The following is a 17,191-nucleotide window of genomic DNA, read 5'->3' on the forward strand; positions in this document are numbered from 1 at the left end:
AAGTAATCTTAGGACAGGGCAATTCACACACTGTGCATTTGACAATCTTGACTTTCACGAGTATACAAAGGATGGCAGAACACTGCATGGTACTACACACATAGTATATCAAAGTGTATCTCAAGATGACAAATCCAAAATCTCCTCGATACCTACAATTCCCTTGGTGAAAAGCCTAATAACTCGCATAGAGCCACCTCAGCCAGTTCAGCCAACTGAAAGCTTTCTCACATTGAAAGATCGCCAACAGAGTCGGTCTCTTGTAGGGTTGCAAATAAGACCTCTACTGCCTGAGCAACTATGTGAACAACAAAACCAAGTCAGCATGCTTTGGAACATAATGCAGACTTTCCCCACCCTTCTTCTGGATGAACCGAGACCTGAGATACTACCACCCACCTGGAGTGGATTCCATCACCTCCTAACTCAGCAGGATACAGAAGCCACACTAATTGGATATGGACCATTTATTCCTCAGTTGCCCACCAGTGCAGATGTGGTTGAAAAATCTGAGTACTGCATGGAGGTCACACAGAAAGTTGGTCAAGAGTTTACTGTTGTAACGTGTGATCAAGCAATTTATGAGATTGTTCTGGGCTTACAGAAAAAGAAAACAAGAAAATATGAGAAGCTCATCTTGCGAATGGGTTATTTCTATATTGCTCAAAATTACTTGGGAGCGATTGGCTGCTTGATGAAAGGTAGTGAATTGAAGACATCCTGGTAGAAGCATACATCTGTCTTCGAGGAACTGCAAACAAAATAATGTCTGGAAAAGATTACTCTGCGATGCTCAGAGCTCACAGTTTGATAAATGCATCAATGTTTGGCCTCCATTGGGAAGCTTTTGAGAGGTGGCTTGTGAATGAGAACAGGGATTTAGATTGCATGTCAGAGTTGTCAACCACTGTTCTGAATCTGATGGAATCAATCTCACAGGAAAATGCACAAAATGCAATTGAGACATGCAATATGCTAACAGAACAACTCGGGTTAATCTCATCTCTAATGGCAGAGTTTGATGCATCCATGTGTCACTCTCCAACTTACCAGTTCTGGCTCATGTACATAGATATGGTGAATATTCTCAAGCGCTACATCCATGCAGAATGTGCAGGCATATGGGATGACCACCTGTCTGAAGTGGAAAAGATGCTCCCACATCTAGTGGCAGCAGGTCATTACAAATATGTGTCCTGCTTGCCTCATTATCTGGCAGCAATGAGAGAGCTTAACACAACTGCTCCTGAAGTAGCTCAGGCTTTCAAGGGTGGACTATTCACTGTACGCCAAACTTCTGGAAAATTTAATGGTGTGTGGTCGGACATGGCATTAGATCAGACATACAACCGTGATGCCAAGACCCAATTATTCCATGGTACAAGTCAACAGCCTGCAGCGATGGAGAAATATTTCTTATATTTTCATAGCTTTGCCTATTTCTATTTCATATTTCTATTTCATAGAAATATTTCAATAGCTTTGCCCAAACTGACATCTATTTCCGAACAAACCAAAACAATGGTACACTTTGTGCACAATGATGAGAAACATCACGAGGACTCTGAAAGCCAATGCAGAGCAAAATGCATGCCATCAAGAGAGTGTCAGGTCTCATTCAGGAAAAGATGATCAACCCATTTGAAACTAATGAGCAAGACCTACTGAACATATCTACAGGCCAAAAAACTATATCGGTGGATCTGATAAATGCTCGAAAATTGTGAATGGAAGCACTGACAACAACACAAGCTGAAGGCAGAGACCACGTTCCATCATTGAAGCTGCAGATGTTTGCTTCAAAGACCACAAAAACACAATCTGTTGCGTTGAAATCCAAGATAATATACCAAGAGGAGAGTGTTGTGGCCAGAAACCTGTACTTTATCCAAGATTTGGATGAAGGAAAAATGTTAGCTGCATTTACTCACGAATGGACAGCATACCCATCATCTTTGTTCGAACCAGATACCCACCTTGAACAAGGGTATGGCATGCGAAAAGGAAACAAATCAGACTATTTGGCAGCCCTAAATAAGTTTCTGGGGGAGTCATTGCGAGAGACAGACAAACTACCACCTTCTGAATTAAATGAGCAATGTTGTCTGGTTGTCGATGCCATGGCATTTCTCCAACGGTATCAGCGGCTTGACTGTGACTGCTTCAATGACCTAGAAAGGAAGTACCAAGAAAGGATACTCACAATGATGAGTGGTGGATACACTTGTGTACATTTTGTTGGCGATCGATATGATGTCAGTCTTGAAAGGAGTCTGAAGGGTGAAGAGAGGGAAAAGAGAGAGAAAACTCATCAAAGAAGCAAGGAGTATGATCATCGTTGTGCACTTATGCTACCTGAGTGGAACATGTTCATTCAGAATCCTCAGAACAAAGATAATCTTCTGAATTACATTGGAGAATCCTGGTTGAACAATCATGCACGTATTCCGGCGAATTGTATGATGATCCTTGGAGGGCTATTCTGAGATCCAGGTAAAACGGTTCAGCTGACCACTACTGAGACAACTCAACTCGATGAAATTTCTTGTCAGATACACGAAGAAGCTGATACGAGAATGTTTGCTCATATAGCCTATTCTGTCCAGCACATGGGATACAAGAGAATGGTAGTACAAGCAACTGATACGGATGTAGTGATCATGTGCATTTACTACAGCACATGCATTCCTGATCTTGAAGAACTGTGGGTTCAAAAGATGGACACCTTCATCCCAACACATGAGATTGCAGCATCATTGGCAAGGGCTTGTAACATGGAAGCCGAACAAATATGTTCTGTTATCCTCAGTGCCTACATCTTGAGTGGCTGTGATACAGTCAGCTCTCCATTCCAAAGAGGAAAGAAGGGGGCTTTCAAATGTGCTGTAGACAATCCAGAAAAGCTTCTTCCACTCGCTCAGTATGGCAAACCTGGCGAGAACTTTATCCTTGATGTATCGACTGATGTCATTGAAGCTGCTAGAGTCTTCTTTCTGGCCCTCTATCCACAATCTGATTTCCTGGGTAGTCTGGATGTCCTGCGTGCACACATTTTCGCTACCAAAAAATGTGACCTCAGATGCCTGCCTCCTACAGAGGATGCATTTTACCTTCACTTACTACAAAGTCTTCACCAAATGGCTGTGTGTAAGAGTGCTCACATTTCAAAACCAGTACACCCAATAGCAACTGCATTCGGCAGAGAAATCAGGAATGGCAAACTGGTGCCAATAATGATGGCAAAGGATCCAAAGCCAAGAGCTGTCCAGGAAAAGTTCTGTAAATGCAAGAAGAGCAACTGTCTTCGGAGCTGCCTGTGCGCTCGAGGCAACTCGAAATGTGTTTTTGCTTGCCTTTGCATGGGAGACCCACTGAAATGTGGACGTGTTGAAGCAAACCTCTTGATTCCTGATGAGAACTAAATAATGAACTAGTCAGTGGAATATTCATTTTCATTGATGAGTGCAACATGATACATGTCACATTTTGCAAGACTTTGTAAAAAGATGTAATTTTACTAAGTGTCATCATGTGAAATTTGTATTTATTATATTAGAGATGGTCACAACATAAAAGACACAAAAAGAACTCATGTTGTGCATTTATATCGAATATGTGGTGAGAACAGACATTTCATCAGAAATTGACAGCCATTTTGAAAAAAATGGTAGCCATATTGAATTTTTCATTAAATTTAATAGTGTTTTCTTGTCCAACTTTCAAAGGTCGACTAGTACATATATCAAGCAAGCGACACAATTCTGAAAATGTTTCTTTACGGACCAAATTATCGTCAGTCATGCAAAATGGCAGCCATCTTCAAAAGATACAGCCACAATACATTGAGTTTTTTACGCCAAAAAAAGGGTAAACCAAGCAATGGTTTCGTAACAAACACAAAACACTTTAATTGCAATAATACTCAGAATATAATGAACATAGATATCTATGGGAAAATATGGCATTCATCTTGGAAAATGGTGGCCATCTTAGAAATATGGTGGCCATTTTGAAAACCTTTCGTCAAATTTATAGTGAATACTTTAAAGGATGTTATGTTCTATTAATGTGACAAGTTTAGTACTATTTTAATTAAAATTACCCAAACTTTATCCTGCATTTTTCAATTTTTCACAAGAGGCGATTATTTATTTGAGAGTAGTAGTGGTAAAAAATGCATTTTTTTTTCAATTTTGCAATTCCTCCGGCAGAGCAGGCCTCTGGATTCTGTTTCCTAAGGGTCTGAACTTGCAAAAAAAATGGCCTGCAAAGTATATCTTTCCGTGACGGGTCATCTCAAATTTTGGTGCCCTGGATCCCAGACTAACCCTTATTTTCACTTTTTCCGTCTGTATGTATGTATGTTTGTCTGTATGTAAGGGACAGCTCTGGAGGCCAGAGGAGTCAACCGATTTTGATGAAACTTGACAGGTAGGTTCATACCAGGATCTAGTTCTATGCTTTTGAACAGCGTTGCTATGGACAAAACCGTTGCCGAGCAATGGGACTTTGAAATTTTTGAAAAATCCTAAAAAAATTAATTTTTTCGAAAATCAAAAATCGACTTCCAGACTTTTATGCACACTATAATCAACCTCTCTCTCAAAAATTTCAACCCGATCCGTCAAAAACTGTATGACTAGTATGCAATTATGTCACGACCACCCATGTCGCCTACCAGCTTGTTGGGTGGTCGCTAGAGTACCCTTATTGGGTGGTCGCGAGAGTACCCTCATTTTCACTTCCATCTGTCTGTATGTCTGTCTGTCTATGTAATGGACAGCTCTGTAAGCCAGAGGATTCAACCGATTTTGATGAAACTTGAGAGGTAGGTTCATACCAGGATATAGTTCTAGGCTTTTGAGCACCGTTGCTATGGACACCACCGTTGCCTAGCAACGGGACTTTGAAATTTTGAAAAATCATAAAAAATTTACTTTTTCGAAAATGAAAAATCGGATTCCAGGCTTTAATGCACACTATAATCAACCTCTTTGTCCAAAAAATTCAGCCCGATCCGTCAAAAACTGTACGACTAGTATGCAATTATGCAGCGACCACCATGTCGCCTACCGGCTTGTATGTTTGTTTGTTTGTCATGGACAGCTCTGGAGGCCAGAGGTGTCAACCGATTTCGATGAATCTTGACAGGTAGGTTCATACCAGGATCTAGTTCTATGCTTTTGAGCACCGTTGATATGGACATCACCGTTGCCTCGCAACGGGACTTTGAAATTTTAAAAAATCCTAAAAAATTTATTTTTTCGAAAATCAAAAATCGGCTTCCAGGCTTTTATGTGCACTATAATCAACCTCTTTGTCAAAAAAGTTCTGCCAGATCCGTCAAAAACTGTAGGATGAGTATGCAATTATGTCATGACCACCCATGTCGCCTCCCGGCTTGCTGGGTGCTCGCTAGAGTACCCTTATTTTCACTTTTCCGTCTGTCTGTAATGGACAGCTCTGGAGGCCAGAGGAATCAAACGATTTTGATGAAACTTGACAGGTAGGTTCATACCACGATCTTGTTCTATGCTTTTGAGCACCGTTGCTATGGGCACCACCGTTGCCTCGCAACGGGACTTTAAAGTTTTTGAAAAATCCTAAAAAATTTATTTTTTCAAAAATCGGCTTCCACGATTTTTTGCGCACTATAATGACACACTTTGACAAAAATTTTCAGCCCGATCCGTCAAAAACTGTATGACTAGTATGCAATTATGTCGCGACCACCCATGTCACCTACCGGCTTGTTGGGTGGTCGCTCGAGTAACGTTATTTTCACTTTTTACGTCTGTTTGTTTGTATGTCTGTATGTATGTAATGGACAGCTCTGGAGGCCAGAGGAGTCAAACGATTTTGGTGAAACTTGACAGGTAGGTTCATACCACAATCTAGTTCTACGCCTTTGAGCACCCTTTCTATGGACACCACCGTTGCCTAGCAACGGGACTTTGAAATTTTGAAAAATCCTAAAAGAAAATATTTTCCCAAAAATCAATCTGCTTCCGCGCTTTTATGCGTACTATAGTCAACTTCTTTGTCAAAAAATGTCAGCCCGATCCGTCAAAAACTGTATGACCAGTATGCAATTATGTAGCGACCACCCATGTCGCCTACCGGTGTGTGTGTGTGTGTGTGTGTGTGTGTGTGTGTGTGTGTGTGTGTGTGTGTGTGTGTGTGTGTGTGTGTGTGTGTGTGTGTGTTCCTAATCAGTATGCATGAATATTTTCCCGCCTGCAGAAGCTGTCAGTCGCCGACAGACCGCCGATGAGTGAGGAAGTGTAAGTGAGCGCCATCGGATTTTCGTTTTTGACAAAATGACGGAAAAACTTGAACAATGCTACTGCATCAAATTTTGTGTAAAGCTTGGGGATTCCCAAGTGGAAACGATCCGCAAGATTCAACAGGCCTTCAGGAACGAAGCAATGGGCACCACGCAGATAAGAGTGGTACAACCGCTTCATAGATGGTCGCACATCAGTGGAAAGTGAAGCACGTTCTGGTAGGCCCTCAACATCCCGAAATGAGATCGTCATTGACCAAGTGAGGACCCTGCTGATATAGGATCGTCGAATCACGATCAGAGAACTTGCAGACGAGGCGGGCGTCAGCATTGGATCCGTTCATTCCATTGTGACTGAGGATTTGGGCTTAAGGAGAATTTCAGCGAAGTTCGTGCCAAAGCTGCTAACGATCGAGCAGAAGCAATTCCATTTGGAGATCGCACAGGATATGCTGGAGACTGTGAACAGCGATCCCAACTTCTTCAACCCAGCGATCACTGGCGATGAGACCACAGTGATCCGTCATTTTGTCAAAAACCTCCACCCTCGTGGTGCCTCTGGGGCGACCTGCGACGCCCCTCCCCATGGCAGCTAACGTAGCCGCGGTTGAACCCAGGCCTTGCCAAGCGGCCGGGTGATTCGGGCCTCAGCCGGCGACGCGTTGAGGGGAATGAACAGGTTTTTATGCTCTTCCAAAGTTGATGCTCTTTGTAAGAACCCGTCCGTTCCTCAGCGATGCTCGGACTGTCCCGAAGCCCGATCACCTCAGACCGTTTGGCGCTGGCTGGCGAGCTCTCTCCGGCTCTCTCCACACGAACGCGCATGTCTGCGTGGCACAGCAGGCTCAGCCACGCCCTCCGTCTCACGTGTCCTCCGCTCTCCTGGACTTCGCCCCCGCCTGTGTTCTCCCGACTCCAGACTTCACCGACTGACTCCACCGACCGACTCTCGACTGCGAACTGGTGCTCCGCTCGGCCTTTTATAGGGCTTGAGAGACAAGATCTGACCTCCGCTCTTCGACCTTCGACCCCCACAGGCCCCGCCCCTTTTTCTCCTGTGATCCGAATTCCAAGGCGAAGCTTCCACAGAGCGGACGTGCGCAAGATCACCCAAACTTGCTCGGAGAGCGGACGTGTGCGAGATCACCATCGCTGGCGCCAACAAAGAAACCCCCGTGTCTGTTTGCAGCGACGCTGTTTGCTGGGAACTCGCCGTGGCTGGCGCAAAGATGGCGGCGTTTGCGGAGTTGAAGGTGAGGCGTTGTTTTTGGGGTTGGTCTATTGTGGGAGATGCAGTCTAGGAGATGGTGGGGAGATGTCGCCGTTATGAAGGCGGTGTGGAGAGGGAGGTCGGTGGTTGATGTGGTGGTTGGTGCGTGGCGTGGAGAAGGTGGTTGGTGGGTGGTGTGGAGAAGGTGGTTGGTGGGTGGCATGGTGGAGAAGGTGGTTGGTGGTTGGCATTGTGGTTGGTCCAAAATAACGACAGTAAAGAAAAATGGCTAACTTAAAAATCACAGCCCTGTCCACACGGGTAAATTCCCATTAAACAACGGTGGGGAAATCTAACTGAACACGGACTTATCGGCATATCTGAACGAATGACCTATATGGTGTTCTGCGAATTTCCACAGCCGTAACAATATATATATATATATATATATATATATATATATATATATATATATATATATATATATATATATATATATATATATATATATATATATATATATATATATATATATATGTATGTACAGGGTGGCCTGAAAGTCACTTTATCCCTTCCCAATGAAGCATTGTTCTTGAACTCTTTTAATATACAGGTTTTATCGTACAGTATTTACAATAATTAATTTGTCATTGTATCTGTATGTGCTCCATCATTCTTCTGAGTCAGTGTTTCCGCATACCATAGCGGGCGAGGGCAGAGGGGAAGGGAAGGAAGGAAGTGCGAGAAATTTATCAGGGGTAAAGTAACTTTCAGGCTACCCTCTATATGTATATCTACAATATATATATATATATATATATATATATATATGTATATATATATGTATATATATATATATATGTATGTATATATATATATATATATATGTATATATATATGTATATATATATATATATATATATATATATATATATATATATATATATATATATATATATATATATATATGTATGTATATATATATATATATATATATATATATATATATATATATATGTATATATATATATATATATATATATATATATATGTATTGTTATGGTTGTGGAAATTCACAGAACACCATTCAGGCTTCCCAGAGATCAGTTATGTCGATAAGTGTGTGTTCAGATTACATTTCCCCACCGATGTCCAAGAGATTTATCGTGTAACCGGGCTGTGATCTTTGAGTCAGCCATTATTCTTTTGCTTTCTTTATTTTGGAACAATCACTACTTCAACAACCACAACCACTCTTCAACAACCACGCCATCCCCACCACAGCGCCAACGACAACCACCATCTCAACAACCACGCCATCCCCACCACAGTGCTAAACACACTGCAACAACAACATCTCAACAACTCCCGCCCCGATATCCATCAGAACGGGTAAACAGAAATGACGGTTGGAAAACAACAACTGAGCCCAGCTGAGCTCTGTTGGAATTTTTCCTCAGAAGGGCGAAAGGAAAGAATGTCCGTGATCGGGCCAAAAGAGCGGGCCAAGAGGAGCCGAGCTGAACCCCCCTGGAATGTCCCCCCCACCCCCCCCCCCCCCGTGCACTGCGAATGGAGGGGCGAAGCACCGGGGCAATAAAAGGCCGGGCTGAAACGCCAAGAAATCGGTCTGGGTTCGCCGTGAAGTCTGGGAGCGGAGTCGAGCTGCAATCGTCTGCAGTCTGGGAGTGCAGCGGAGTCTGTCAGCGAGGGGAAAGAGAGTCCCTCTGCTTGGTCTCTCTCCTTGGTCGACGGAGGTGCTGGTGGAGTCGGAGAGGAGTCGCCAGCCGGATCGCCGTTGAAGGCACGGGTGGAGTCCAGCGGAGTGTGGGCAGGGCCACCGAGGGTCGCCGAACCAGGGCCCGGCGAGTCACCACGAGGGTGACAGGTAAGCAGCACGGCCTCTCGAAGCTCTTTCGGTCTCCACAGCTCCGTGAACTATTAAAGACCCACGAGGTCCAGTTCTGCCCTTCCCTTTCCTGGGGTTTCTTTGAATGAATGTTTGTGGCGCCGTGTCCATCAAGAAGTGACCTGTTAAGTGACTTTGTACGTAATAATAGAACGGTGGTACTTCTTTGTCTTGCTCGTTCCTGCATTGCTTTATAGACTACACGATTGCATACGCGTTTGATTGCATACGTGTATGACTGCTTACGTGTGTGTGAATGTTGACCTGTTCGTTGCGTCCTTTCCCTCAATTGAGCTGCTGTATTGTGTTCGGTATATTAGCCGACTTCTAAATAGCCGATAAAGTAATCGGATCCGGCGGGGCTTGGCGATATCCACTGCTCGGCAAATCCCATATGGAGCGAGCTGCTTAAGCGGCTCGTTTCCAAGCAGGTCCCGTTGAGGTGTAAATCCCCAGCATTTCTGTCTGCGCGCATACTTAGGTAAATCGACAATTCTGCAATCAGACCCTGTCGCGCATGGACAGAATAGTTGGCTGATTTATGGTGTGATTAAAAACACACCCGTAGCTGGATTTTGGCATTGATCCGAAAGCTGCGACTTGGTTTACCACGTCCGATGGGCGCGCGGCTGCGATTAGTTAAAAGCGGTCGCTCGCACTCCGTAGTGCTGAGAAACCACAACAATATATATATATATATATATATATATATATATATATATATATATATATATATATATATATATATATATATATATATATATATGATACTGTTTTGCACATGAAAAAGAGCAGAGCACCCCTTCATCTAGAACGGGCACGCAGTGGAGCGCATACCTTCGCCAACCCTACATTTTGCCCCCCCCCCCAGAAACCGTTGATTGTGAGGGTATTTAATCCCATAACACATCTGCCATCTCATATGTGTTATGATGGCTTAAAAACATTAAATTTCCTGCTGTTTGATACTGATTCACATACATTGTACAATTTCTGTATGAACTCTCTGACCTTTTTGGGTGTCGGTGCCAAGTCAATCTGATGACAACTGGTCACATTGTAAAAAATCAAATATTACACATCACAGGATAGGGAATTGAATTCTAAACATTTTGAATCTACTTACATGCAAATTGTATAAGAATTGACCGCGTTGTGATAATAAAGGTCATTGATCCCCCTGACCTTTGACCCAAACCGCTAACAAAGGTAATGACGTCATTGTGTCATATCGTATATCACAAGATTGGGCATTGAAGTCGCAACATTTTTGGCATTCGTTGCATGCAAATTGGATAAAAATCGACCGCACTATGGCAAAATGACGATTTTGACCTTTTCATGACCTCGACCTTGACCTTTGTACTCTTAATTTTGTAATTGGTATTAGAGTGTGGGGAACAGAACAGTCAACATTTTGGTGTTGGTTTCATGCAAATCGGATAAGAATTGACCGTGTTATGACTAAAACCGCACATTTTGCAATGTCGTGACCCCCCCCCGCGACCTTTGACTCCCAACCGCTAATAAGGGTTATTACGTCATTGTGTCATGTCACATATCACAAGATGGGGCATTGAATTCTGAACATTTTGGCATTGGTTGCATGCAAATTGGATACAAATTGACCGCGCTATGGTAAAAAGACGATTTTGACCTTTTCATGACCTTGACCTTAACCTTTGACCCAATCGCTCCCAAACTCGAATCAAATGGTCCACGGATAATAACCAATCATCCCACCAAATTTGCTGCGATTCAGTTCAATACTTTTGGAGTTATGCGAAAAACAAACAAACAACCACATATTCACAAATAAATAAATAAATACACAGCAATCAAAACATAACCTTCGCAACAAAGTTTGCGAAGGTAATGATGTAATTTGATGTTTGTTTTTGCTTTTGCAAAATAAAAAAGCACTCCTCCATTTGACCTCGAGCACCAGCACGTGAACAGAAATGAGTAGTCGTATAGAAATAAAAACTGGACACGTGCCGAGGTTCGGGGTCCTTTGTGCATGATGAAGCCGGCTGCGAAGCTGGAGAGACATTGCCTGAGACGGGGTCTGCTCTCCATTATTTTTGCTCAAATTAGCGGAGTCGATATTATTTTTTTTACTTTTGATGCTCTTTTTGGCGACCAAAATGACACGGATGCCTCTTTGTTTGTGCCAAAATAACATGGAGTCCTCTTCTTTTTGGCCAAAATAACATGGAGTCCTCTTGCTTTAAGCCAAAATAACATTACGTCCTCTTCTTCTGGGCCAAAACAACATGGAGTCCTCTTCTTTTGGACAAAAATAACATGGGGTCCTCTTCTTTTGGGCCAAAACATGGAGTACTCTTCTATTGGGCCAAAATAACAAGGTGTCCTCTTCTTTTTGGGCCAAAGTAACATGGAGTCCTCTTCGTTTGGGCCAAAATAACATGGAGTCCTCTTCTTTTTGGGACAAATAACACGGAGTGCTCTTCTTTTGGGCCAAAATAACATGGAGTCCTCTTCTTGGGGGGCCAAAATAACACGGAGTCCTCTTCTATTGGGCCAAAATAACACGGAGTCCTCTTCTATTGGGCCAAAATAACACGGAGTCCTCTTCTATTGGGCCAAAATAACACGGAGTCCTCTTCTATTGGGCCAAAATAACACGGAGTCCTCTTCTATTGGGCCAAAATAACACGGAGTCCTCTTCTATTGGGCCAAAATAACACGGAGTCCTCTTCTATTGGGCCAAAATAACACGGAGTCCTCTTCTATTGGGCCAAAATAACACGGAGTCCTCTTCTATTGGGCCAAAATAACACGGAGTCCTCTTCTATTGGGCCAAAATAACACGGAGTCCTCTTCTATTGGGCCAAAATAACACGGAGTCCTCTTCTATTGGGCCAAAATAACACGGAGTCCTCTTCTATTGGGCCAAAATAACACGGAGTCCTCTTCTATTGGGCCAAAATAACACGGAGTCCTCTTCTATTGGGCCAAAATAACACGGAGTCCTCTTCTATTGGGCCAAAATAACACGGAGTCCTCTTCTATTGGGCCAAAATAACACGGAGTCCTCTTCTATTGGGCCAAAATAACACGGAGTCCTCTTCTATTGGGCCAAAATAACACGGAGTCCTCTTCTATTGGGCCAAAATAACACGGAGTCCTCTTCTATTGGGCCAAAATAACACGGAGTCCTCTTCTATTGGGCCAAAATAACACGGAGTCCTCTTCTATTGGGCCAAAATAACACGGAGTCCTCTTCTATTGGGCCAAAATAACACGGAGTCCTCTTCTATTGGGCCAAAATAACACGGAGTCCTCTTCTATTGGGCCAAAATAACACGGAGTCCTCTTCTATTGGGCCAAAATAACACGGAGTCCTCTTCTATTGGGCCAAAATAACACTGAGTCCTCTTCTATTGGGCCAAAATAACACTGAGTCCTCTTCTATTGGGCCAAAATAACACTGAGTCCTCTTCTATTGGGCCAAAATAACACGGAGTCCTCTTCTGTTGGGCCAAAATAACACGGAGTCCTCATCTGTTGGGCCAAAATAACACGGAGTCCTCTTCTATTGGGCCAAAATAACACGGAGTCCTCTTCTATTGGGCCAAAATAACACGAAGTCCTCATCTATTGGGCCAAAATAACACGGAGTCCTCATCTATTGGGCCAAAATAACACGGAGTCCTCTTCTATTGGGCCAAAATAACACGGAGTCCTCTTCTATTGGGCCAAAATAACACGGAGTCCTCTTCTATTGGGCCAAAATAACACGGAGTCCTCTTCTATTGGGCCAAAATAACACGGAGTCCTCTTCTGTTGGGCCAAAATAACACGGAGTCCTCATCTGTTGGGCCAAAATAACACGGCATCCTCTTCTATTGGGCCAAAATAACACGGAGTCCTCTTCTATTGGGCCAAAATAACACGGAGTCCTCTTCTATTGGGCCAAAATAACACGGAGTCCTCATCTATTGGGCCAAAATAACACGGAGTCCTCTTCTATTGGGCCAAAATAACACGGAGTCCTCTTCTATTGGGCCAAAATAACACGGAGTCCTCTTCTATTGGGCCAAAATAACACGGAGTCCTCTTCTATTGGGCCAAAATAACACGGAGTCCTCTTCTATTGGGCCAAAATAACACTGAGTCCTCTTCTATTGGGCCAAAATAACACTGAGTCCTCTTCTATTGGGCCAAAATAACACTGAGTCCTCTTCTATTGGGCCAAAATAACACTGAGTCCTCTTCTTTTCGGCCAAAATAACACTGAGTCCTCTTCTTTTCGGCCAAAATAACACTGAGTCCTCTTCTTTTCGGCCAAAATAACACTGAGTCCTCTTCTTTTCGGCCAAAATAACACTGAGTCCTCTTCTTTTCGGCCAAAATAACACTGAGTCCTCTTCTTTTCGGCCAAAATAACACTGAGTCCTCTTCTTTTCGGCCAAAATAACACTGAGTCCTCTTCTTTTCGGCCAAAATAACACTGAGTCCTCTTCTTTTCGGCCAAAATAACACTGAGTCCTCTTCTTTTCGGCCAAAATAACACTGAGTCCTCTTCTTTTCGGCCAAAATAACACTGAGTCCTCTTCTTTTCGGCCAAAATAACACTGAGTCCTCTTCTTTTCGGCCAAAATAACACTGAGTCCTCTTCTTTTCGGCCAAAATAACACTGAGTCCTCTTCTTTTCGGCCAAAATAACACTGAGTCCTCTTCTTTTCGGCCAAAATAACACTGAGTCCTCTTCTTTTCGGCCAAAATAACACTGAGTCCTCTTCTTTTCGGCCAAAATAACACTGAGTCCTCTTCTTTTCGGCCAAAATAACACTGAGTCCTCTTCTTTTCGGCCAAAATAACACTGAGTCCTCTTCTTTTCGGCCAAAATAACACTGAGTCCTCTTCTTTTCGGCCAAAATAACACTGAGTCCTCTTCTTTTCGGCCAAAATAACACTGAGTCCTCTTCTTTTCGGCCAAAATAACACTGAGTCCTCTTCTTTTCGGCCAAAATAACACTGAGTCCTCTTCTTTTCGGCCAAAATAACACTGAGTCCTCTTCGTTTGGGCCAAAATAACACGGAGTCCTCTTCTATTGGGCCAAAATAACACTGAGTCCTCTTCTATTGGGCCAAAATAACACTGAGTCCTCTTCTATTGGGCCAAAATAACACTGAGTCCTCTTCTATTGGGCCAAAATAACACTGAGTCCTCTTCTATTGGGCCAAAATAACACGGAGTCCTCTTCTTTTCGGCCAAAATAACACTGAGTCCTCTTCTTTTCGGCCAAAATAACACTGAGTCCTCTTCTTTTCGGCCAAAATAACACTGAGTCCTCTTCTTTTCGGCCAAAATAACACTGAGTCCTCTTCTTTTTGGCCAAAATAACACTGAGTCCTCTTCTTTTCGGCCAAAATAACACTGAGTCCTCTTCTTTTCGGCCAAAATAACACTGAGTCCTCTTCTTTTCGGCCAAAATAACACTGAGTCCTCTTCTTTTCGGCCAAAATAACACTGAGTCCTCTTCTTTTCGGCCAAAATAACACTGAGTCCTCTTCTTTTCGGCCAAAATAACACTGAGTCCTCTTCTTTTCGGCCAAAATAACACTGAGTCCTCTTCTTTTCGGCCAAAATAACACTGAGTCCTCTTCTTTTCGGCCAAAATAACACTGAGTCCTCTTCTTTTCGGCCAAAATAACACTGAGTCCTCTTCTTTTCGGCCAAAATAACACTGAGTCCTCTTCTTTTCGGCCAAAATAACACTGAGTCCTCTTCTTTTCGGCCAAAATAACACTGAGTCCTCTTCTTTTCGGCCAAAATAACACTGAGTCCTCTTCTTTTCGGCCAAAATAACACTGAGTCCTCTTCTTTTCGGCCAAAATAACACTGAGTCCTCTTCTTTTCAGCCAAAATAACACTGAGTCCTCTTCTTTTCGGCCAAAATAACACTGAGTCCTCTTCTTTTCGGCCAAAATAACACTGAGTCCTCTTCTTTTCGGCCAAAATAACACTGAGTCCTCTTCGTTTGGGCCAAAATAACACGGAGTCCTCTTCTATTGGGCCAAAATAACACTGAGTCCTCTTCTATTGGGCCAAAATAACACTGAGTCCTCTTCTATTGGGCCAAAATAACACTGAGTCCTCTTCTTTTCGGCCAAAATAACACTGAGTCCTCTTCTTTTCGGCCAAAATAACACTGAGTCCTCTTCGTTTGGGCCAAAATAACACGGAGTCCTCTTCTATTGGGCCAAAATAACACTGAGTCCTCTTCTATTGGGCCAAAATAACACTGAGTCCTCTTCTTTTCGGCCAAAATAACACTGAGTCCTCTTCTTTTCGGCCAAAATAACACTGAGTCCTCTTCTTTTCGGCCAAAATAACACTGAGTCCTCTTCTTTTCGGCCAAAATAACACTGAGTCCTCTTCTTTTCGGCCAAAATAACACTGAGTCCTCTTCTTTTCGGCCAAAATAACACTGAGTCCTCTTCTTTTCGGCCAAAATAACACTGAGTCCTCTTCTTTTCGGCCAAAATAACACTGAGTCCTCTTCTTTTCGGCCAAAATAACACAGTGTTATTTTGGCCGAAAAGAAGAGGACTCAGTGTTATTTTGGCCGAAAAGAAGAGGACTCAGTGTTATTTTGGCCGAAAAGAAGAGGACTCAGTGTTATTTTGGCCGAAAAGAAGAGGACTCAGTGTTATTTTGGCCGAAAAGAAGAGGACTCAGTGTTATTTTGGCCGAAAAGAAGAGGACTCAGAGTCCTCTTCTTTTCGGCCAAAATAACACTGAGTCCTCTTCTTTTCGGCCAAAATAACACTGAGTCCTCTTCTTTTCGGCCAAAATAACACTGAGTCCTCTTCTTTTCGGCCAAAATAACACTGAGTCCTCTTCTTTTCGGCCAAAATAACACTGAGTCCTCTTCTTTTCGGCCAAAATAACACTGAGTCCTCTTCTTTTCGGCCAAAATAACACTGAGTCCTCTTCTTTTCGGCCAAAATAACAGAGTCCTCTTCTTTTCGGCCAAAATAACACTGAGTCCTCTTCTTTTCGGCCAAAATAACACTGAGTCCTCTTCTATTGGGCCGAAATAACACTGAGTCCTCTTCTATTGGGCCAAAATAACACTGAGTCCTCTTCTATTGGGCCAAAATAACACTGAGTCCTCTTCTATTGGGCCAAAATAACACTGAGTCCTCTTCTATTGGGCCAAAATAACACTGAGTCCTCTTCTATTGGGCCAAAATAACACGGAGTCCTCTTCTATTGGGCCAAAATAACACTGAGTCCTCTTCTTTTCGGCCAAAATAACACTGAGTCCTCTTCTTTTCGGCCAAAATAACACTGAGTCCTCTTCTTTTCGGCCAAAATAACACTGAGTCCTCTTCTTTTCGGCCAAAATAACACTGAGTCCTCTTCTTTTCGGCCAAAATAACACTGAGTCCTCTTCTTTTCGGCCAAAATAACACTGAGTCCTCTTCTTTTCGGCCAAAATAACACTGAGTCCTCTTCTTTTCGGCCAAAATAACACTGAGTCCTCTTCTTTTCGGCCAAAATAACACTGAGTCCTCTTCTTTTCGGCCAAAATAACACTGAGTCCTCTTCGTTTCGGCCAAAATAACACTGAGTCCTCTTCGTTTCGGCCAAAATAACACTGAGTCCTCTTCTTTTCGGCCAAAATAACACTGAGTCCTCTTCTTTTCGGCCAAAATAACACTGAGTCCTCTTCTTTTCGGCCAAAATAACACTGAGTCCTCTTCTTTTCGGCCAAAATAACACTGAGTCCTCTTCTTTTCGGCCAAA

The 17,191-nt window shown here is 43.0% G+C and overlaps 1 protein-coding gene across 3 annotated transcripts in view; it reads left to right on the forward strand.

The window, feature by feature from the left end:
- Nucleotides 1-17,191, forward strand: part of LOC147026826 (aromatic-L-amino-acid decarboxylase-like) — a 178,803-nt gene that overhangs the window by 158,134 nt on the left and 3,478 nt on the right. For 2 of the 3 annotated variants that reach the window (XM_085882645.1, XM_085882648.1), the window contains one exon: nucleotides 4,381-4,431. The exons of the other annotated variant lie outside the window; for it this stretch is intronic. In XM_085882645.1, the coding sequence (XP_085738771.1) occupies nucleotides 4,381-4,431 (51 nt within the window). The remainder of the gene's footprint in view (nucleotides 1-4,380; nucleotides 4,432-17,191) is intronic. 3 annotated transcript variants of the gene reach the window in all.

This window comes from Eptatretus burgeri, chromosome 5, assembly GCF_056783735.1.
Source record: "Eptatretus burgeri isolate ZD-2024b chromosome 5, Ebu_testis_v1, whole genome shotgun sequence".
Classification (NCBI taxonomy): Eukaryota; Metazoa; Chordata; class Myxini; order Myxiniformes; family Myxinidae; genus Eptatretus; species Eptatretus burgeri.